General features: G+C 44.1%; 1 protein-coding gene across 3 annotated transcripts in view; it reads right to left on the bottom strand.

The window, feature by feature from the left end:
- The window catches only part of RASSF9 (Ras association domain family member 9), a 48,761-nt gene extending 25,228 nt beyond the window's left edge, over window positions 1–23,533 (bottom strand). The window contains exon 1 of one of the 3 annotated variants that reach the window (XM_068160933.1): window positions 23,281–23,533. In XM_068160933.1, the coding sequence (XP_068017034.1) occupies window positions 23,281–23,327 (47 nt within the window). In that variant the 5' untranslated portion in view covers window positions 23,328–23,533. Of the gene's footprint in view, window positions 1–16,884; window positions 18,110–22,907; window positions 23,260–23,280 lie in introns of those variants that run through there. The other 2 variants (XM_068160935.1, XM_068160934.1) reach the window with 2 other exon arrangements.
- Between the last annotated feature and the right edge of the window lie 344 nt (window positions 23,534–23,877).

The raw sequence follows: 23,877 nt of genomic DNA, 5'->3' as shown, positions 1-23,877 counted from the left end.
CCCCTGCCCTTTTCTCCTGTCTTACCTCTGAAATGATTCCTCTTCCCCTCAGGCTACACATTCTCTATACATGACATTGACGCTTTCACTCTGCCTTCCTGTCAGGCAAATCATCATTTCTGCATTGTGGATTCAAAGCCATAAGGTTGGGAGATAAAAAAACACACACCCCCAAACAACAACAACAACAAAACAACAACTGTGGAATTGCAGTGAGCAACATCAACAAATGTGCTGTGTACACAAAATGCTGTGGCAGATAACACATCCTTTGTATCAGGTCTGTATTTGTGCCAGTGGAGGTTTGAGAACAGCAGAGAGCTATCTGTCCACCCAAATATTTTCCAAGATGGGAAACAATAACATTAACAATTTGCTTTGCTGGGAAAATGTTCTTTGATGTGCAGCTTGCAACTGCTGCTGAGGAAGCAGCTGTGATACAGGAATGAAAGATCCAGGAAAACACTCCAGAGACAAAACCTACCACTGACATATTCAATGCCAGTAATTTTTCAGCCTGGGATGTGGGGAATGGGAAGATGGACATTTTCAGATTCCTCACTGTTGGTAAGCAGCTGTTGAGAGTGACAGAGCCCTGGAGCAGGCTGCCCAGTGAGGTTCTGGAGTTTCCTTCTCTGGAGACTTTCAAACCCCTATGTTCCTGTGTGGCCTGCCCTAGGTGATCCTGCTTTGGCAGGGGGTTTGGACTCAATGATCTGCCCAGGGAGGTGGTGGAGTCACCATCCCTGGAGGTGTTTAAGAAGAGACTGGATTGGGTGCTTGGTGCCATGGTTGAGTTGATTAGATGGTGTTGGGTGATAGGTTGGACTCGATGATCTCAAAGGTCTCTTCCAACCTGGTCTATTCTATTCTATTCTATTCTATTCTATTCTATTCTATTCTATTCTATTCTATTCTATTCTACTCTACTCTACTCTATTCTATTCTATTCTATTCTATTCTATTCTATTCTATTCTATTCTATTCTATTCTATTCCATTCCTGTTCCATTCCATTCCTGTTCCATTCTAATTCACTCTATTGTTCCAGCATCTATTTAAGTGTCTATGTATATTCAAGCACTGGTTACACTCTACAAGCTTTATGGGGCTCCCATTAATTCTGTATAGAATGTGTCTAAAATTCCATCCCTTTCAGTTCCACAGAGGAAGCAGAACCATTTATAGAGCTCAATTAGAACACAGGTTTCTAAACAATCAAGTTAGAGCTGCTATTTCAGCTAACAGAAATGTGGGTTATCTAGCTTATCCCATTAGAATTTTTGCTCATTGCCCTTGAAAAGCACACTGGTTGTTTATAACCTGTGGAGATCAAAGAAGTCAGGGGAATTCCAAGGGTTGAAAGCATGGGTTTTGTTGTTATTGTTCCATGAAATTCAGTTCAGCTTTTGCTGGAAGTCAAAGGTGTACTATTTCCCTCCCCTGGGTTTGTTGACATCTTGCCCGGTGAAGAAATAAACACAAAGCATTCTGAGGTTGGGTCTGAACTGTCAAAACATGAACAAAGTACACTGTATGTAGTCCAGGGATCATAAGGGAAAGCTGAACAAAGAAACAAGATACAGACAAGGAAATAATAAGGTTTCAAGCCATCTTTCCAACACTCCCTGAGTAAAGGAGGCTGAGATGGTTACCTTCTTATGAACCCTTGCACACAACACATGGCTCAAACAGTTCACAGGATGTTAAGGGTTGGAAGGGACCTCTGGAGATCATCAAGTTCAACCCTCCTGTCAGAGCAGTAGCATAGAATCTAGCACAGGTCACACAGGAATACATCCAGGAGGGTTTTGAATGTCTCCAGAGAAGGAGACTCCACCACCTCTCTGGGCAGCCTGTTCCAGTGCTCTGTCACCCTCCCCATGAAGAAGTTCCTCTCTTCTCCTAGGGGGCCACCCTATGAGGCAGATTCTAACCTCATTTACAATGAAAGAAAAAACAAGTCCAGATGGATTTGGTTTCTTTTCACCAATCCCCAAGCTGGACTCAGCTCAGCAAAGCATTTCTTATTTCCTTACAGTCTTTTCCTGATGGCTACCTACTGTGACTAGCTCTGAAGCTGCTCTACCAGCAGCCTCTCATGAATTTCACAGTTTGGACATTGTACTTTGGGAATCTGAAAAGGAATATTGTAGGAATAAGTGTTTTTCTCTTCTGGGTTTTAAACACCCCAACACTCCCCCAGATCCATCCCCAAAGTACACAGAAACATTTACAAGATAACCTCTTCAGGGAAGTGATTATCCTAAATCCTATTTATGCTGCTAAAACTAGTCTAATTGGTTATCAACTGCATGACTTAGAATATCATGAGGTAATTTAGTCCATTTATTTCCACCTGACATTTCCATCTCCTTGCTTGTGCCCCCTTGAACATAGAAGATTTCACCTCAACATGAGAAGAAACTTTACAGTGAGGGTGACAGAGAACTGGAATAGGTTGTAGAGGCTCCTTGTCTGGAGACTTTCAAAACCCACCTGGATGAATGCCTGTGTGGACTTCCCTAGGTGATCCTGCTTTTGGCAGGGGGGGTTGGATTGGATGATCTCCTGGAGATCCCTTCCAACCTCTAATGTCCTGTGATGCTGTGATAGCTCTTCTAGTATAACCAAAGGGTTTCCAGGTCACAGGATCACAGGATGTCAAGGTTTGGATGGGACCCAAAGAGATCATTGAGTCCAACCACCCTGACAGAGCAGGACCATACAATCCAGCTCATGTCACAGAGGAACACATCCAGATGGGCCTTGAAAGTCTCCAGAGAAGGAGACTCCACAACTCTGGGCAGCCTGTTCCAGTGCTCTGTCACCCTTACAGTAAAGAAGTTCCCCCTTGTGTTGAGGTGGAACCTCCTGTGCTGCAGCTTACATCCATTGCTCCTTGTCCTGTCACAGGGTGGAAGTGAGCAGAGCCTGTCCCCTCCCTCCTGACCCCCAGCCCTCAGATATTTATAAACATTTATTAAATCCCCTCTCAGTCTTCTCTTTTCCAAACTAAAAAGCCCCAGGTCCCTCAGCCTCTCCTCATCAGGCAGTGCTCCTATCCCCTGATCATCCTCGTAGCCCTCTGCTGGGACCCACTCCAGCAGACTCCTGTCCCAAAATTGAATGGCAAATGCATTATTATTATTATTATTATTGCTATTACTATTATTATTTCATATATTTATTATATAGTATATATAATTACATGTACCATTATAATTACTACTACTACTACTACTAATAATAATAATAATAATAACAACCATTTTCTTTTTGAGTAGTGCTCCCTGAGTTGGGTTCTATGAGAACAGCATCAATGCAAAGGAAATGGCAGAGAGTGGCCAGGAGCCTGGAAAGCTGCCCCTTCGTGCAACTTCAAGCCTTTAGACCTGCTGAGCCCCTTCATCAATTTTTGCTCTTCCTTAACTTTCTTCCTTCTAATGGTTTCTCAAAATAAGAGGGCTTGTTTTGGTTTTGCAGCCTGGTTAATTCTATTCTATTCTATACTTCAGTGCCCTGTGGATCCCCACATGGATTATAATCCATACCAGTTGTAGCAGTTCCACTCTGGGTCCCATCTTTGGGTTTATGTACAAAATTAGGTGTCAAAAATCACCCTTTCCTCTATCACAGAATGAAAGTTGAGCCACAAAAGATCATCCAGTCCAACCCCCTTGCCAGAGCTGGGTCACCTGGGCTGCCCAGGGAGGTGGTGGAGTCCCCATCCCTGGAGGTGTTCAAGAGGGGATTGGATGTGGCACTTGGTGCCATGGTCTAGTCATGAGGTCTGTGGTGACAGGCTGGACTCGATGATCCTCCAGGTCTCTTCCAACCTTGGTGATACTGTGATACCTATACCAGATCACACAGGAATGCATCCAGGAGGGTTGATAGGTTGGACTTGATGATCTCAAAGGTCTTTTCCAACCTGGTTAATTTGTTCTGTATTTGTTCTGTTCTGTATTCTGGTTTGGTTTGGTTTTTATATATCATAAAACCTAGTTTCAGCATCTCTTCCCAGTTCACCAGGAATGAGAAAGGCAGGATGTGCTTCCATTTTCTTCTCTCTTTATAGCAATAAATTTTGCAAAGAGTGAACCACCACCCCCCTACACACACACACACACACACACACACACACACACTTTGAAATTATACTGCACCATCTTCCCCATTTCGTTTGCTTTCACTACATGACATTGCAGATGTCACCTCCAAAGCAGTTCCATCAAGACCTCATTTAAAAAGCAATTATTTCAATTTTTATATATATATATATATATATATATATATATATATATATATATATATATATATATATATATACATATTTTTAATTTCTCTCTCAAACTTTCTGGAAGAAAATTCAGTGGCAAATTACTTCCAGTACTTGAAGAACTAGAGGGGAAGGAACAAAAAAAGATGAGATGATGAAGTGGGCTCTTCTATGAATTTTCACCCTGAAGAGCTAAATTGAGTACAAGATACACAATTAAGCTGACAAGAAGAGTGGACATTAAGGAAAAAAAAGAAACCTGAAGCATTTTACTATCCACTGACAATCTGGGAGACTTGTGCAGACTATGCTTTCAGGTAATTTTCTACAATTGCCTGTCAATGAATGCTTCAATATGTAGTTAGTCAGATGCAGGCTGATAGGGTCTCTGAAATATCACCACCTCCCCTTCTGAAGCAGCTACTGAGCAAACGAAGCAAATTGTTAACCTTACCAACTGTGCTCTGCCATAGCAATGGATATGCTAAAGAGGGCACAGGAGCTTGCAAAACTAGTTCTGAGCAATGGGAGTAGGGAAAGCAAGAAAGGAGGAATTGCTATCTGAAAACAATGTTAATGCTGGATCATAAAGATCAAGAGAAATGGGAAATACATTGGATTAGGGTAAAGAAGAGTGTGGACAACAGAGGGATACAATGAATAGTTTCCAGTAGCACACATACACAGGTTTTAGCTCTGAAGTGCTGAGAGAAGCTGACTGCAGAGGACAGGCATTCCATGATTCAGGTAAAAAGCCATGTGAATCCTAAAATATTTGAATGATCATGACTTCAGCCCAAAAGCTGTTCTAGAGCAGAGAGAATGAGTACAGATAATGAGATTCCAGCCAGAGTCACCTGAAAAGGATCACGGGCATGTCAGTTGTCCATCACAACCCTCCAGCTGCTTGTCTGACCTCTGAACCACCAGTCATGATGAATTAGACCATAACATAAAGGCCTTCTTAAACCTTCTGAGGCAGCATAGCTCTGCTATGTGTGATTGAACAATTTGGGGGGGTGGGGGTGGGGGGTGTCGAAATCACACCAAAAATTGATGATAATCCCTGGCAAAAGATTTGTGATGAATAGTGAGAGCAGATGCAGGCCAAAAAAGCCTCAAAGGGGTACAGACGAAGCCCAACAAGGCCAGGTGACTCTGGCCAAAGACCAAGGCAGGCCCAAGACATAATGGGACTGGTTTTGTGAGACTCCTCTCTGGCTGTACAGGGCTGTGACACCAGAAGGACACTGCAAACTACCTTGGTGTGTTTACTTCACAGAAAGCCAGACTGAGTCAACGTGGAAATTAATTTGCTGTTTGTTTCTTTTACATCTCCAAATGCCTTTGCAGGTGGAGATCCTTTCAACACATGAGCAATTCAGATGACTGCATAGCTCAGGGAGGATAAAAAAAGCAGTTTCCTTCTAAGAAGGTACTTCATGAGCTGAATAGATACAGCAGTGACAGCTGAATGAAGGCATTCGTCCTTCTGCCATGCAAACTCTGTGATGTTTGGAAAAACATGCATATTTATCATTCTTCCATGACATGTTTGCATTCTGTTTGTAACTTCTGACTTCCACAGAACCCGTGGATGTATCCAGTTTTGTAATATGTAGGTACATACGCACACCTGAGTGCCGGGTTCTACACATGGGCCACAACAACCCCATGCAGCACTACAGGCTGGGGATAAAGTGGCTGGAGAGCAGCCAGGCAGAAAGGGACCTGAGAGTATTGGCTGATAGTAGGCAGAACATGAGCCAGCAGTGTGCCCAGGTGGCCAAGAAGGCCAATGGCATCCTGGCCTGCATCAGGAACAGTGTAGACAGCAGGAGCAGGGAGGTCATTCCGCCCCTGTAGTCAGCACTGGTTAGGCCACACCTTGAGTCCTGTGTCCAGTTCTGGGCCACTCAGTTTAGGAAAGATGTTGAGCTGCTGGAAGGTGTCCAGAGAAGGGCAACAAAGCTGGGGAGGGGTTTGGAGCACAGCCCTGTGAGGAGAGGCTGAAGGAGCTGGGGTTGTTTAGCCTGGAGAAGAGGAGGCTCAGGGGAGACCTTATTGCTCTCTACAACTACCTGAAGGAGGGAGGCTGTAGCCTGATGGGTGTTGGCCTCTTCTCCCAGGCAGCTGGCACCAGAACAAGAGGACACAGTCTCAAGCTGCACCAGGGCAGTTTAGGCTTGATCTTAGAAAGACATTCTGCCCAGAAAGAGAGATTGGCCATTGGGATGGGCTGCCCAGGGAGGTGGTGGGATTGATGTCCCTGGAGATGTTTAAGAAGAGACTGAATAAGGCACTTGGTGCCATGGTCTGTTGATTAGTTAGGGTTGGGTGGTCAGTCGGACTCGATGATCTTAGAGGTCTCTTCCAACCTGGTTGATTCTTCAATTCTGTCATCTACAGAAATGGCTGTTTCTGAACATGTTGTTTATGTATCAAATATTTTGGGGGTTGAAATATATTTGGCTTATATTAGTTGTAGATTATGCAGGTTAGATCTATAAGATGTGTCACAGTATCTCTTATGTGTCATATATATCTGTTACAGGATCTGTACACAACATGAACTGTCACAGATGTATTTCTCTACTGACTACATGCCGACCATGCACAAATGCTGTAGCAGAAAGAAATATGTTTGAGCTGCAGTCAAGCACACAAAAACTTTAAGCACTGGTGTTAAAGTTTTCCATGACATTTGGAAGGCTGGAGAGGGACTTTTCATAAGGGTGTTTAGCAACAGGAAAAGGGAGAATGGTTTGAAGCTGAGGGAGAATAGGTTTAGACTGGATCTTAGGAAGAAGCTCCTCATTACGAGGGTGGTTGAGACTCTGGAATAGGTTGCTCAGGGAGGCTGTTGATGCCTCCTCCCTGGGGGGTGTTCAAGGCCAGGCTGGATGAGGCCTTGAACAGCTGAATCTACATGAATAGAATAGAATAGAATAGAATAGAATAGAATAGAATAGAATAGACCAGACCAGACCAGACCAGACCGGGTTGGAAGAGACCTTCAAGATCATTGTGTCCAACCTATCATCCAACACCATCTAATCAACTAAACCATGGCACCAAGCACCCCATCAAGTCTCCTTCTAAACACCTCCAGTGATGGCGACTCCACCACCACCCTGGACAGCTCATTCCAAAGGGCAATCATTGATGCCTCTCAATCATAGTTGAGAGGCATCTATGCACATGGTGGGGAGGTTGGAAGAGATATCTCTAATGTCCCTTTCAACCTAAGCCTCTGAAGGATTCTGTGATGATTCTCTGATTCTCTGTAGCTATAGCAAGGTGCATTCTCTCAAATACATCAAGACTCCTACCTCACTTAAATGCATACAGTTTTGCCAGAGCCACAGAAGGTACTGAGGTCTTGTACACACTGGGTGTTGCCACTTTCAGGTGTCTTGTTTGCTACTGAAATTCGTAATTCCTGCTTGGCCACCTAAACATCAACAAAAAGTGCTGTGGAAGAGTTCAGTTCCTAACAACAGGATTTGCTGACACCATCAAGTCCAGCAGGAACTGACCTACAGTAGTCACAAATATGAACAAAAGGGCAGGAACCAGGTCCTTTTTGACTACATTCATTCACTGCATAAAAAATACAACATTAATTAGAACAGCAACCAAAAGTCTAATCTCCTTCTGCTACTGAAGCCTTCAGCATGGAAGGAAATGAACTTCTATTCTGGCAAGCTCCTCATGGGAGTGTTGGATGAGACCTTGAGAACCCTGGTGCAGTGGAGGGTGTCCCTGCCCATAGTGGCAGGATTGGAACTAGGTGATTGGCGTGAACTAGGTCCTTTCCAGCCCAAACCATTCCATGAATCTATGAATCTTTGCCTTTTTCTGGGTTAGGGTAACTTCTGTAAGCCAGCACAAACTGAACTCATTTCAACAGGAAATGTCAAGAGAATTTTACTTTAGAATAACTTGGCAAGACTTTTCTGACCAAGACATGCTGAGGACACCAGCGTGGGCATCTCATGGGATGTCTGGTGGCACTTCTGTTGTTGCTGCACATGCTCTGAGCGGGGCTATTAGAGGAGACCTCATGGCTGAAAAAGCTGAAAGACTTCCTTTTTGTTCATTCTGATCAAGGTTTGAGGGGGTCACATAAATTGCAGGGTTTTCAGGACCGGTGTGAGACATGATAGTATAGGTGACTAGGGAGCTCTGCCAGTCAAAGCTCAGGATTTAATGATAGCACTGTCAACACTGGAGGTAGAGGTTCTTAAAGCTTGTCTTAGGTGACTACAATGACATTTAAGTACTAAAGCCTCCTTCAGTCTAAACATTTGGTCAGTATATGTCCACATAAGTAAGTATCTTCTTTCCTACAAGCAGTACTACCATTCACAGAAGATAGACTTTTTTAATGCAATCTTCTGCTATATTCCTTTCATCCACAGATATTCAACTGCTTCACAAGCTGACACATTAGTGAATTCATCTCCACCTCCTCTTGTAGGGAGTGAACTCCCTTTCACCAAGCAAAACCCAAAATTATTTAGGCCAAAGCTATCCACCCATTTTGAGTTCCTGCTCCGGCCAGCTGAATTGACAGCTATAGGGATGTCCAAAGCAGGACATTCATAAACCTCCTTTGCTCAGCTCTCGTGCAAAAGAGACTTCAGGACACTGAATTAGCACATGGGGAACGTGCAGTGAGTAACCACCTTTGTCAGCTGTGGCTTATGTGACCTGATCAACATCACGTAGGAATTCTGTGGCAGTGGCAGGGAAGACATCCATAGTATTGGATCGTTCTCCCATAACCATACATTATCCACCTATAATTCACCTTTCCACTCACTATTCCCTTTTTGATTTCCAAAATGAATGGTTCAAAAGATCGTTAATTAGGTGCTCATCAGAGTCTGAGCATGCTCCACGAAGACCTTCCCTTTGAAAGTGACTGGGGTGGAGCGAATTTCATCTACTTTAAGCCATTTAGAATACTGATGTGTAGACAAAGATAATTTTCATACCTTCCTCTGTAATCAGTGACATAAGATAGGCACCTCCAAAAGGGTGACTAATCCTATACTGAAAGCTTGTCTAAAGCTGAATGAGTTGCCCTCTGGAAGTGTTTAGATGTACCCATTAACTACAAAGAGCACCTAGATGACTAGATACCTCCATCTGCAATGGCTCAAGTTGAGTAAGATGAAGCTCTGCGTTTGTGTTGTACTGTGTGCCTGAATCTTACAAACAGTATGAGAGTCAGTAAAAGTACTGCAAACATCCACCCCTGCAGTTCCAAAGATAACTGAGATATTGCCTGACACCAGTAGTGGCCTTCAGGAGTAAACAAACATGATTAGTTATCTACCCAGACCTTAAAGTATCAGAAGTCTGGGAGAGTGAACTCAAGTCAATACCAACCCCACATTTTTGTTGGAAAACTGGCTTTGCACAGAGCTCTTTGATACTAACAACAAAGTGGCAATAATCAAGTTAAACAAGTCTACTTAGTGCCTTAGCAATCAGCACTGAGGGAGTCTGTCAACAAGTTAACGTCCAAGTAAAACAATGGTTCAGCAGATCAGTTTACCTATTATGAAGCCAAAAGAAACAAGACCAGCATATGGTTTTACATTTATAAATATCACTAAGCCACTCTTGGGTTAGTGAGCAGGTAACTCCCTGTGAGAAATGAGGGGTATTTTTGGTTGTTAAAACAGTGCCCCAAGTGTTGCTCTGAAAAATCTGGTAGTTTAGAAGTGCCTCTGCAGTGGAAACGGCCCTCTGTCAAAATAATCTTCCTGAGCTGGGAGAAGGCTGGGGCAAGCAGTGTGTTCCACATGGATGAAGGAATCTGTTAATACAGAGCAAATTGCAGGTTCACAACCCAAGGGCAGACTCTTAAAAATTATTAGTCTTCACTCAGCTGCATTATTCCACTGAGGTCATGCATCCTTACAAGCCAGACTAAGGTAAACATATTCATACCTGAGCAAAACAAAACTTGGCCTAATATGTTATTACCTTTCCATGAACTTGACTTTGTCCCTGAAAACAAGAATGTTATGCTACTGCCTATGTGCTCTGAGATTTTTTAGCCTTGTGTTGTTAAAAAGAGGACAAAATAAATATGCTTGCTGAGAGAAGTGATCCTATTTTCCATTATGATGGGAAATTCATAGCTCAGAATTCTTTACATCAGTGAATAAGAACATATGAATTGGGTTGACAGTTTGGACCCTCACAATAGAAAAATTATATTTGGGTGTTTTATTCACAAGCAAGTGTCTACCCTCTCCATACCAATATTTGCCTTCTCTGAAGAAGACTAATGAATGTGAAAAAAAAACCAAACCAAACCAAAACCCAACCAACAAAACCAAGTGCTGGGCCCCATGCTCTTCAATATCTTTGTCGATGACCTGGACAAGGGGATTGAGTCCACCATCAGTAAGTTTGCAGACAACACCAAGCTGGGGGCAGGAGTTGATCTGTTAGAGGGTAGGAGAGCTCTACAGAGGGACCTTGACAGGCTGGACAGATAGGCAGAGTCCAAGGGCATGAGATTGAACACATCTAAGCACCAGGTTCTACACATTGGCCGCAACAACCCCATGCAGCACTACGGGCTGGGGTCAGAGTGGCTGGAGAGCAGCCAGGCAGAAAGAGACCTAGGGGTACTGGTTGATGGTAGGCTGAACAGGAGCCAGCAGTGTGCCCAGGTGGCCAAGAAGGCCAATGGCATCCTGGCCTGGATCAGGAACAGTGTGGCCAGCAGGAGCAGGGAGGTCATTCTGCCCCTGTACTCAGCACTGGTTAGGCCACACCTTGAGTCCTGTGTCCAGTTCTGGGCCACTCAGTTTAGGAAAGATGCTGGAAGGTGTCCAGAGAAGGGCAACAAAGCTGGGGAGGAGTTTGGAGCACAGTCCTGTGAGGAGAGGCTGAGGGAGCTGGGGTTGCTTAGCCTGGAGAAGAAGAGGCTCAGAGGAGACCTTCTTGCTGTCTACAACTCCCTGAAGGGAGGTTGTAGCCAGGTGGGGGTTGGTCTCTTCTACCAGGCAACCAGCACCAGAACAAGAGTACACTATCTCAAGCTGTGCCAGGGGAAGTTTAGGCTGGATGTTAGGAAGAAGTTCTTCCCAGCAAGAGAGATTGGCCACTGGAATGTGCTGCCCAGGGAGGTGGTGGAATCACCATCACTGGAGGTGTTTAGGAAGAGACTGGATGGAGTGCTTGGTGCCATGGTTTAGTTGATTAGATGGTGTTGGATGATGGGTTGGACACAATGATATCAAAAGTCTCTTCCAACCTGGTTAATTCTATTCTATTCTATTCAAACAACAAACAAACCAACCCAAAAAATATAAAACCACCCCACAACCCCAACCCAGGAAAACAAGAGGTTTACATCACCTCCAAGTTTGCAACATAAGAAATAAGTTGATAGCCTGGCTTCTTCTAATGCTAATCCTCAAAAAATCCATGTCCAGCAACCATCTAAACTACAAATTAACTGGTTCAGATTGGCAGAGGCCAGTGTATTCAGGTAGACAAGAGTGAGAGTGAATCAGGAAAAAGCTGGTGAAAGAGAAACACAGCTTCAAATAAAGTGCCTTTGAGAGGTGTACAAAACTAGAACTAGAAAATTTGGTTTGAAGTTTAGTGGGTTTTATTCCTTTCCACATAGTACCTGGCTTTGTAGTCCTCTCTGGACTTTGCTCTCATTCAAAATACAACTAGCTAACATTAAAAATATAATGACACAAGAAGTTTATCATAATTTCCAGTGGAAGAAAATAATCTTCCTTTCTGATTTTTTTTACTTCAAAGGTTAACTTTCTTCCCTCATGTTCACCTCATAAAGCCACCTCAAAATATATATGACCTTTTTTTCTTCTTTATTTCCCTTTCTGTAACATTATAGCCATCCTCACAAGTGACTGTTAACATGAAAACATTTAGACCATTGAAAAAATCCTCAGTGAATCACTGAAAGCCAAACATAAACAATTCACAGTGAGTCCTCACTTCTTTGCACGGCAGCCAACGCCTGGGACTGTAAAGAACTGGAAACAAGGAACTTCTAGATGTAATTTATACATCTCCCACCAACTGGCTTTCACACTCTGCACTCCAGCACATTTTACACTGTCTAGTCATGCCTTACTTATTTTCCTGAGGCATGTAAATATTATCACCTAAATTATGGCTAAGGAAAGCTGAGTATGCTTATCAGTTGTCTGAGGTCACAAGTTGGTATTGTTATCACTATTACAGCACGTGCACCTCAAGAGCCTTTCTGGATAGGTCAGGATAGGAAAAGGCAGCAAGTACAGTATACAGAATTAACCAGCTTGGAAAACAGCTTCGAGATTACTGAGTCCAACCTATCACCCAACACCATCTCATCAACTAAACCATGGCACCAAGTGCCTCATCCAGTCTCTTTTTAAACACTTCCAGTGATGGTGACTCCACCACCTCCCTGGACAGCACATTCCAATGGCCAATCTCTCTTTCTAGGAAGAACTTCTTCCTCACATCCAGCCTAAACCTCCCCTGGAGCAGCTTGAGACTGTGTCCTCTTGTTCTGGTGCTGGTTGCGTGGGAGAAGAGACCAAACCCACTTGGCTACAACCTCCCTTCAGGTAGTTGTAGACAGCAATGAGGTCTCTCCTGAGCCTCCTCTTCTCCAGGCTAAGCAACCCCAGCTCCCTCAGCCTCTCCTCACAGGGCTGTGCTCCAGACCCCTCACCAGCTTTGTTGTCCTTCTCTGGACACCTTCCAGCATCTCAACATCTTTCCTGAACTGAGGGGCCCAGAACTGGACACAGGACTCAAAGTGTGGCCTAACCAGTGCTGAGTACAGGGGCAGAATGACCTCCCTGCTCCTGCTGGCCACACTATTCCTGTCAGATGAGGATGCCATTGGCAGTAGGACATTATGGTGCCTGTTTGAAGCCAAGATTCATAAAGGTGTTCCAAAACTTTTCTTCTGGATAAAGCTCCCCTTATAATACAACTTTTGAAATCACTACTTAGTTCTTGACTTTTCTATTTGTGGCTAACACAGAATAATGAGAAGTGATTTATGAACACTTGTCATTTTTATCACCAAAATTTTGCGTGCTCATGGAAATCTTATGGCCCTAGGGAGCAAAATGCCACCATCAGAGTTGGTACGAACCCTGCTCTGCAGTCAGTTCTAAGTCATTTTTTCCTAACTGGAGACATATAGCATGGAACAGTTCATTTAAAAACAAACAAACAAAGAAACAAAATCAACCCCAAACACACAAAAGCCATGAAACCAAACACAAAACCAAACACAAACAAACTATTCCTGTATCAGGAACAGTGTGGCCAGCAGGAGCAGGGAGGTCATTCTGCCCCTGGACTCAGCACTGGTTAGGCCACACCTTGAGTCCTGTGTACAGTTCTGGGCCACTCAGTTTAGGAAAGATGTTGAGTTGCTGGAAGGTGTCCAGAGAAGGGCAGCAAAGCTGGGGAGGGGTCTGGAGCACAGTCCTGTGAGGAGAGGCTGAGGGAGCTGGGGTTGCTTAGCCTGGAGAAGAGGAGGCTCAGGGGAGACCTCATTGCTGTCTACAACTCCCTGAAGGGAGGTTGTAGCCAAGTGGGGGTTGGTCTCTTCTCCCAGACAACCAGCACCAGAACAAGAGGACACAGTCTCAAGCTGTGCCAGGGGAGGTTTAGGCTGGGTGTTAGGAAGAAGTTCTTCCCAGCAAGAGAGATTGGCCATGGGAATGTGCTGCCCAGGGAGGTGGTGGAGTCACCATCACTGGAGCTGTTTAGGAAGGGACTGGATGGGGTGCTTGATGCCATGGTTTAGTTGATTAGATGGTGTTGGGTGATAGGTTGGACTCGATGATATCAAAGGTCTTTTCCAACCTGCTTAATTCTATTCTATTCTTAAAAAAACCCCCACCACAACATAACAACAACAAAACTCAACCAACCAAACAAGAAGACCAGTTGTAAACATATCTGACAGGAATTTCCAGGGAACTCTAAATGCTGCAACACCTCTGCTATGAGGATAGGCTGAGTGAGATGGGGTGCAGCCTAGAGAAGACTCCCGGGGAACCTTAGAGCTTCCTTCTAATACCCTAAGGGATTCTACAGGAAGGCTGGAGAGGGACTCTTCATAAGGATGTCTAGCATAGGACAATGGGAAACAGTTTTAACTGGAGGGACAGTAGGTTCCAACTGGAACTTAGGAAGACGTTCCTCAGTATGAGGGTGGTGAGACTCTGGAACAGACTGCACAGGGAGATTGTGGTTGCCTCCTCCCTGGCGGGTGCTCATGGCCAGGCTGGATGAAGTCTTTAGCAGCTGAGTCCAGCTGAGATGCATCCCTGAACATGGCATGAGGATGACCTCTAAGGTCCCTTCCAACCTAAGCCATTCTATGATTCTGTGATTTTTACCTGTAACACAGCACCTTACCTACATGAAAATCACACTGGACTGTATTTGTTTAGTACCTACATTCCATAAGGATGATTCTGGCCTTTGTTACACACATAAGTATAGTCATTTCTTTTCCCCTCTAATCCTGGTTGTTGGCAGCTCTTTCTTTCTCTTCATCCAGAAACCATTTGACTCTTATCTATGTGATACTTGGGGAATTGCTAGCACAGTAACACTGCAAAAGAAGACAAAGTTATTGTCCTGCTCTGGCAGAGGGGTTGGACTCAATGTGATGGGGGCCTACAAGAAAGCTGGTGAGGGGCTTTTTAGGGTGTCAGGCAGTGATAGGACTGGGGGGAATGAAGCAAACTAGAGCAGGGGAGATTTAGATTAGATGTTAGGAAGAAGTTCTTCCCTATGAGGGTGGGGAGACACTGGCACAAGTTGCCCAGGGAGGTGTTGGAAGCCTCATCCCTGGAGGTCTTTAAGGCCAGGCTGGATGTGGCTGTGAGCAACCTGCTCTAGTGTGAGGTGTCCCTGCCCATGGCAGGGGGGTTAGAACTGGATGATCTTTGAGATCCCTTCCAACCCTAACAATTCTATGATTCTGTGATCTCCAGAGGTTCCCTTCCAACCCCTAACATCCTCTGTTGCCTTGAAAGTTACCACATTGAGAGTATCATGACACATAAAAGCAACAACAGCAGTGACAATAGCAGCTCAGTTACTTATGCACACGACTTGGGCACCAGTGTGCCCTGTATTTAGTTCAAGGCTTTACTTAGTGTGTGGTCTTAAAAAAACACTTTATCTTGCATCATCCTTTCTGTCACCATTAATAAAGATTTATCTCCATACTAAACATAGAAGTTAAATGAACTAATTAATGCTTGTACAGCATGCCTGCAAATAATAGTGTTTGAGACCATAATGTTGAATTATTATTCATCACAGAAAACAAACAAAACAAAACAAAACAAATTAAAGATTTTCTGAGTGTAGGTCAATCAAGAGGCCCTACCCTGTGATCAGCACTGATTTTAATAAAAGTTATTGGGTTATTGATTTTTTAATACTCATTGTTGAAAACTTAAGTTGCTCTACTGAAATCACTATAGATTTAGCAGCAGGTCTAAGTATTTCCCTTTCACAGAATCACAGAATCACCAAGGTTGGAAGAGACCTCAAAGATCATCAAGTCCAACCTGTCAACACAGACCTCATGGCTACACCATGGCACCAACTGCCACGTCCAATCCCCTCTTCAACACCTCCAGCGAGGGTGACTCCACCACCTCCCTGTGCAGCTCATTCCAACGGCTAACAACTCTCTCTGGGAAGAACTTTCTCCTCACCTCCAGCCTAAACTTCCCCTGGTGCAGCCTGAGACTGTGTCCTCTTGTTCTGGTGCTGGTTGTCTGGGAGAAGAGACCAACCCCCACCTGGCTACAACCTCCCTTCAGGGAGTTGTAGACAGCAAGAAGGTCTCCCCTGAGCCTCCTCTTCTCCAGGCTAAACAACCCCAGCTCCCTCAGCCTCTCCTCGCAGGGCTTGTGCTCGATTTTTCATCAGTAAAACAAGAAGTTGGCACTGACCAGCAAGTTTTTTCCCCTGTGTTACCAAAAAAAACAGCAGTAATGAAATCAATAAATGCTGCTTTGTCTGGAATGCATCTTCTCAGCCTGCTTCTACACTGTGTTAGTGTTTCAAATTAGATTCAGCTTAAGCTAAGTAATGCTCTTTCCTTAGACGGTGTAGTATTACACACATCTATTACTCATTTTATTTACTCCTTTGGAATGAAATTGCTTTCTGCCCTCCTGGAACTGTAGACAATTAACTCTTTAGAAATCAGCTTAGCATATTGCCAGACAAAAACAAACCAAAAAGGCTCTTCCGGAAAGTGAAGTGAACAAATATGTACCAAGAGTACTAGAAAATGGATGCAACAGTTCTGACCCCTGAGACAAAGGCCAGCTCAGGAGAAAAAAGAAACCCCACATAAATTATAATGGATGAACTCTGGCTCAAACAAAGAGGAACAACTGCTTTGAGAGTCCACCAACACATCTGACACTCTAGAAAAAGTAAGAATATGGAGAGGAATTTATTCCACCCTTACAAATCTAAATTAACAGAGCTAGCACCATCAACTTTAAAGCAGCTTTGATCAACCCCCTCCAACATACATACCAAGTGCCTGGTAATCTTGAAGCAAAATGCACCTTTATAGCTTCACATGGACTTTCCTCTGGCTATGCTCATCCAAGAGGAGCAGCATTGGACAACTTGCGTGATCCCACGAGCCTGAACAGCGTGGGTCATACACAGTTCATTCAGATTAGCAGCTGATCTCCAAGAGCTCTTCCAGTCCAAGCTCAAGTTCTGACGATTTTCAGCTTTCCTCCACCAAGGCTTAAAATGCACAGCAGTCTATGCAAGTGCAGAGCTGTAGAGATGTTGAGAGTAATACTCAAATCACTGTGCTAACTAGGTGTGATGAGAAACTACTAGAGGAAGGGAGGGAACATGGTAATGGTAGGTCAGTATCAGATAGATGAAGTCTCTAATCTAATTCATTACCCTGCACTGTAATATAAAACCTGAGAGAATAATTGAATGTTTCTCTCACTGGGGAGGGGCCTCTGACTGTCAGGACAGGAAGAACTCCCTCCATATCTGTACAAATGAATGAATATATATGGTCTTGCTTCCTAGCTCTGAATCAGAGAGTAGCTGATTAAAAAGAGATAGACATAAAAGAGTAGGCAAAGTAAGTCTTTGCCTCCTGTACAGAAACACTATGCTAACTGCTGTGGCACTGGAGCATTGACAGGAACAGGTAGGGGGGGGGAAAAAAACAGGAAGGAAAAGCAAAAAGCAATAAATACATATAAAATAACAGATTTGTGACACAACTGTTTCTGCATCAAACAGTACTTTGAGTTCACATGTGTTGTATGTCAACAGAGCATGTAAGTGATTGTGGTAAACTTTGGACCAGCATGAACTACACTGACAAAAAGTATTTCTCAAGCTATTTGTGCCTAACAGGACAGCACTGAAGCATCAAGAACTATGTGAAGGAGGCAGAGGACCTGTATGCTCTCCCTCTGAGTTTGCTACTTCCCTGGCTACAACTTGCATGGAATGGGAAAGCTTCAACAAGGATTATGTGACAAACCCAAACCTCAGTGGAAGAGAGGTAACAATGGAATCAGATTTCTTGATATGAGATCACTGGGTAGATAAGACAGTGGTAGATCCAGGTATCTGTAAGGTGATGGGTAACAACTGAAGTATTTGAGTTAACCTAAGGACCTATTCTCAGATGTGACCAAAATTTAGCACTGAGAGCACAGAAGTCCTATCTTACAGAAAATCAGTGAGGCATGGATTATTGTTCTATTTAGCAACCAGGAAATCCACAACACAATGTGAAACCCTAGTACATAAACACTCCAAGTATAACATGCTTTGTATTTGTCTCTCAGATTTGGATAGGGAGCTGCTCCGTCTCTGTGCAGTGCAATGTGTTAGATCATAGAATCACAGAATTGTTAGGGTTGGAAGGGACCTCAAGGATCATCTAGTTCCAACTCCCCTGCCATCACCAGGGACACCTCACAATAGATTAGGTTGCTCACAGCCACATCCAGCCTGGCCTTAAAAACCTCCAGGGATGAGGCTTCCACCACCTCCCTGGGCAACCTGTGCCAGTCTCTCACCACCCTCATGGGGAACAACTTCTTCCTAATATCCAGCCTGAATCTACTCACTTCTAGTTTTGCTCCATTCCCCCTAGTCCTATCATCACCTGACACCCTAAAAAGTCCCTCCCCAGCTTCCTTGTAGCCCCCTTCAGATACTGGAAGGCCACAATTTTCTTCTCCAGACTGAGCAGCCCCAACTCCCTCAGTCTATCCTCATAGGAGAGGAGCTCCATCCCTGTAATCATCCTCGAGGCCCTTCTCTGGACATGTTCCAGCACCTCCAGATCCTTCCTGTAATAGAGGCTCCAGAACTGGAGGCAGTACTCCAGGTGGGGTCTCACCAGAGCAGAGCAGAGCAGAGCAGAGGGGGAGAATCACCTCATCTGCAAACATTTCAGACTCCTTTCTTTTGCTCTGTCTTTGGCTGAGCATTTCCTCACATCACTATGTTTCCAAAGCATGGAGAGCGCTGTGTGTTCCTCATGCTTCCAAGCAATACCATATTTAACACATTTGCATTAAAAAAACATTCCCCTTGAGTTCATTTATGGTACAGAGCTAAACCCTGGAAAAAACTGTCCTTTTCCCTTCATTGCCTAAGAGCGTACAGCCTGTCCCTGCTGTGCACATTTGGATCTGCAGGTGGGTGGGGCATGGCCCTGCTATCTTTTGGATGCATTGTTCTCCAGGAGACACAGTGCCAAGTACACACATGCTGTGGGGACTACCCTTATTTCTGGATGTCACAGGAGGTCAAAGAACCCTTGAAAAAGATATCAAGATGTCACTCTTTTTTCTCCAAACTCTATTGGGGCCACACTTCTAGCAGCCGCTGCTCTGAAATCAAAGCAGAGCTTACCATGACCTAATGCTTACCTGGGCCTTGTGCTGCCTCCCTGCATTAGGAAGCTTTCAGCAGCCCAGCAGAGGAATACTGACTGAAGATCTTTCAAATACTAGAAGCAGTTTACGGGTTTTGTCTTCCTGAGCATCACATCTCAGTTTCTTTCCCCAAAAGCTTGTGGCACCACAGCCAACATCCCCTTGCCTCTTGCTCAGGCATCTCAAACACACATGGAACAGTTAGAGTAACCTCTTTGTTTAAATTCTAAGGTGCTAGGGGTAGAGACTGGCATTTCACAATCTGGATGTGAAGAGCCTGCAGTGAAACCAGGCCCTGATCTGGGACCTGTGGGCAATGCTGCAAGACAAGCACTAATTACAGACGTGTCATCTTGTTATCTGAGCAAATGACTATAACGCCTTCATTTTCCTTCTGGCTCTTCTTCCAACTACCTTTATTACCTTGATTTAGCTTCATGTCTTTCTCCTGTAAACATAAATTTCATTCCTCATTTGCTTATCTTACAACTCTCAGGAGTTACATTTGCATGGAGCAAACGATCATTAAACCTTACAGTGAAAAAGGCCAAAAAAAAAGCCCAAACCCAAACCAAACAAACCCAAACCAAACAAACCCAGACAATAACAACAAAAAAAACAACCCACCCCTGAGCTTCTCAAAAGATGGAAAAGCAGTAAACTTAATACCCAGAGCAGCAGATTCAATATACACACAGTTGTACATCTCTTTGTAGTCCCTCTCTACAAGCAAGCAAAATCAAACTGAGTAATGACCCACAGGCCCTGACTCCCCGACTACTGCTCTAAACACAGTTAAGGATTTTAAGATTGCTTGACTTCCTCTTCAAGGTTTCAAGTGAGTTCAAAAGATATAATTGTCATGGAGAAAAAAACAAAGAGAGAAAATAGAAAGAGTTATCACTTAGCTCTCCAACCATACTGCAAGACCCTTTTACCAATCACGTACAGCAAAGTTTAACTCTAAAAATTCCCTATCAAAAGTGAACATTAAACACACAGAGATTTCAATGTTTGAATAGATAATAACACTTCTGAAGAACTATGTAGTTTTCTTTGTTCTTGAGCCCCTCCTCCCCCTCCCCATTTCTGTAGTCACAAGACTTTCAGTCCCTTCCTACTGCCACATCTCTCTGCCATTAAAAGCATTTCTTTTTCTCTCTTTCTTTCTTTCTTTCTTTTTCTTTCTTTCTTTCTTTTTCTTTCTTTCTTTCTTTTTCTCTTTCCTTCTTTCTTTCCTTCTTTCTCTTTCCTTCCTCATCCCTCCCTCCTTTTCTTTCTTCCTTCCTTTTCTTCCTTCCTTCCTTCCTCTCTTTCTCTCTTTTCTTCCTCCTCCCTCCCTCCATTTCTTTGTTCCTTCCTTCTCTTTCTTTCCTTCCTCCTCCGTTTCTTTCTTCCTTCATTTTCTTTCTTTCTCTCTTTCCTTCTCTCTTTCCTTCCTCCTCCCTCCCTGTTTCTTTTCTTCCTTCCATTTTCTTTCTTCTTTCCTTCTCTCTTCCTTTCCTCCCTTTCTTTCTCTTTTTTCTTTCATTTTCTTTCTTTTCTCTTTTGTTCTTTCTTTCTTCCTTCCTTCCTTCCTTCTTTCTCTCTTCCTTTCCTTCCTTTCTTTCCCTTTTTTTTTCCTTTTTTCTTTTCTTTCCTTCTTTCTGTCCTTCTTCCTTGCTTTCCTTCTTCTTTTCTTTCCTTTTCTTGCTTTCTTTCCTTCTTCCTTCCTTTTTCTTTCTCTTTCCTTCTGCCTTTCTTTCCTTCTTCCTTTTTCTCTTTCTTTCTTTCCTTCCTTCTTCCTTTTTCTCTTTCTTTCTTTCCTTCCTTCTTCCTTTTTCTCTTTCTTTCTTTCCTTTCTTTCTTCCTTCTCTCTTCCTTTCCTCCCTTTCTTTCTCATTTTTCTTTCTTTTTCTTTCCTTCTTTTTCTTTTCTTTCTCTTTCCTTCTTCCTTCCTTTCCTTCTTCTTTTCTTTCTTTTTCTTGCTTTCTTTCCTTCTTCCTTCCTTTCTTTCCTTCTTCCTTTCTTTCCTTCTTCCTTTCTTTCCTTCTTCCTCTTTCTTTCCTTCTTTCCTTCTTTCCTTCTTTCCTTCTTTCTCTCTTTCCTTCTTTCTCTCTCTCTCTTTCTCTCTCTTTTTCTCTTTCTCTCTCTTTCTCTCTCTCTTTCTCTCTTTCCCTTTCTTTCCCTCTTTCTTTTTCTTTCCAGGGGGAAGGGGGGGTGAGATCACAAGAAAGTGCTCAATGTTCACAGTAATGGTTCCTTTGGTGTTTTAATTTTTATTGCCTGCTTAAAGCCTTGGATTATGACTTTCTTTTTCCTGAGGAACAAAATGCCACATCAGCGAATACTGTGAGATTGATGCAATTAATATGAAGCTATTTTAAACGTCCAAAAGAGAAACAGATTCATGTTAAACAGAGTGGAACTGAGCTTTGTAATTTAACAGCTACTCAGGTAATTGGTGCCAGTAGGGAAACTTCTATTTTGGTAGTAATATATTAACAGCTCTATGTAAAAGTAAGTTCATGTAAAAGTTTATGTCAACCTTTCTAAACCTTCCAAGCACAAAATGGCCACATGAGAAGCGCAGCAAAGTTTTGCTGTTTCCCCACACACATTAGCAAGACACACTCTTGAACTGGCAATCCACAGTGTTAGTAACTTTTCAGTAGTATTCCATTTTCTAAACCTTGACTGTTACACTCTTTCTGATTTCTATTTCATGTAACACACAACCAAATACAATCCTCCCACAACAGCTTTCAGCGCACAGAATGGGAAAATCAAAAGCCAAACCTGGAACTAAACCTGGACATTTTTTACCAGACTTTTTAGGGTCAAATAACATCACCTCTGGAAAATATTTTCCCTTGAATATCCTTAATTGCTAACTAAATTTCAGTGGAGAGCACCAGCCAAAGCAGGGAAGAAATTTTTTTTTGCTCTCTCACTAAGCCCAAATTTCAGCAATCAGTTTCTGTGGAGTCTTAGTCAGATGGGTTCAGCCGTTGTAAACTCCATGGGGTCCAAGCTAATTTACTCCACTGCAGGCACATTTACTCTTAAAGTAATCTAGTGCCATCCTAGCACTCGAAATGATTATGTAACTCTTTCCCTTCTTTTTATGGTTGGTGTGCGTGGCATGTGGAAGCACTCACACCATGAGGGGCAAAGCACCTAGACAGAAACTTTTCAAGAGCCAACCCACGGACCACATCTGTCCCCTTGCAATATTCTCCTAGGCAATAGAAACCATAGGCAGTCAATTCCAGCCCAGACTAAAAGCTAACCAAGCAAAGCATCCCTCCTCCCGCCGTTGGAAGATCGATGCTCTCCTACCTCCTAGCCTTATATCCAGCGGACCAGTTAAGGGATGGGGCTGATCCTGGGGAGGGGTGGGGGGGGGTGGGGGGGGTGGTCGCAGGCTGCGGCTCTCTCTCCCAAAAGGATGGGAAGAAGGAGGACGGAGTGGGACTTGCGCTTGGGCCCGCCGCAGCCCTCCCATGAGAAGCTCGGCGAGTTTTTCTCCGAGCGGCTGAGGGGCTCCAGGGCCCCTCCGGTTGTCGGCACTGGCTGCCGCAGGCAGGACCTGCAAGCCGGGGTCTCCAGCCCTTCCTCACAGTCCCGCCTGAGTCTCACCTTGCTAGCACGGGGGACTTCCAATGTTCGCCTCGGTTTAGGCGGGGGAGGTTCAAAGTCAGAAAGACCTATCTTCCCCTCACCGAAAGTGTTGCCCAGGAATCAAAAGAGGCAGAGCGAGGTGGGGAGAGCCAGGTCGGACGGAGGGAGAGAGGGAGGAGGGAGCGAAGCCTCTTCCCACCGCACACTCCAACCCGCTCCCACGATGAGCTCCCAAGTTACAGCTCCCGGGAGCAGAACGGGTCCAGAGCAGCACATCCTCCCCGCAGAACAGCAACAAGAGCAACAGCAAAAAAAAATAAAAAAAAAAAGGAATAAAAGATACCCATCCCATACCGCCCTCCCTTTTCTTCCACGTACCCAAGCACTTTACCTGTTTTTATGCCGAGTTTTTAATAAATTCCTTCCAAAGGGAGCCATGATCCCAGCGGCAGAAGCATAACATCAACGATCCCCAAACAGTACGAGGGTGTTCCCTTCTACCCTCTTTTTTCCCTGACCGCCTTCCAGCTTGTTAATAGTCACTGAGCGTAGCGATGAGCTAGAAGTTGTGCAATTTACTGCTAACTTTGAACTCCGGCTTGTTGCTGCTGCTGCACCTTTGGAGTCCTGCCCAGCTGCAAACTTGAAGGAGGCGTTTAGGAGCAAGGGGGGGAAAAAAAAAGAAAGGGGGGGGTGGGGTGGGGTGTGTGTGTGGTGGAAATGCGCACTTGCTCCTGTGATGTGAAGTTATGCACAGAACTTGCTAAACTCTCAGCCTCGTCACCCTCGGGGCACCAGTCAGCAAATGGGAAAGAAGGGGTTTTGCTCCGGTGGGGAACTCTGGAACTGAAAAGAAAAAAATTAAACACACAATAAAAGGGCTGAAAACTTTCCCTGGGAGGTTCCAGCTACTTCAGGTCAAGTCGTTCAGCTAAACTCCAGCGTTAATGAAGGGCAAGCAGCAGTTGCCACACCAGTTCTCAGCATA

The sequence above is a fragment of the Melanerpes formicivorus genome, unplaced genomic scaffold (assembly GCF_026170545.1).
Source record: "Melanerpes formicivorus ecotype bairdi unplaced genomic scaffold, bMelFor1.0.p_v2 SCAF_54, whole genome shotgun sequence".
Lineage (NCBI taxonomy): Eukaryota > Metazoa > Chordata > Aves > Piciformes > Picidae > Melanerpes > Melanerpes formicivorus.
The sequence above is the reverse complement of the archived record's forward strand: the minus strand, read 5'-3'. Positions and strand labels throughout refer to the sequence as shown.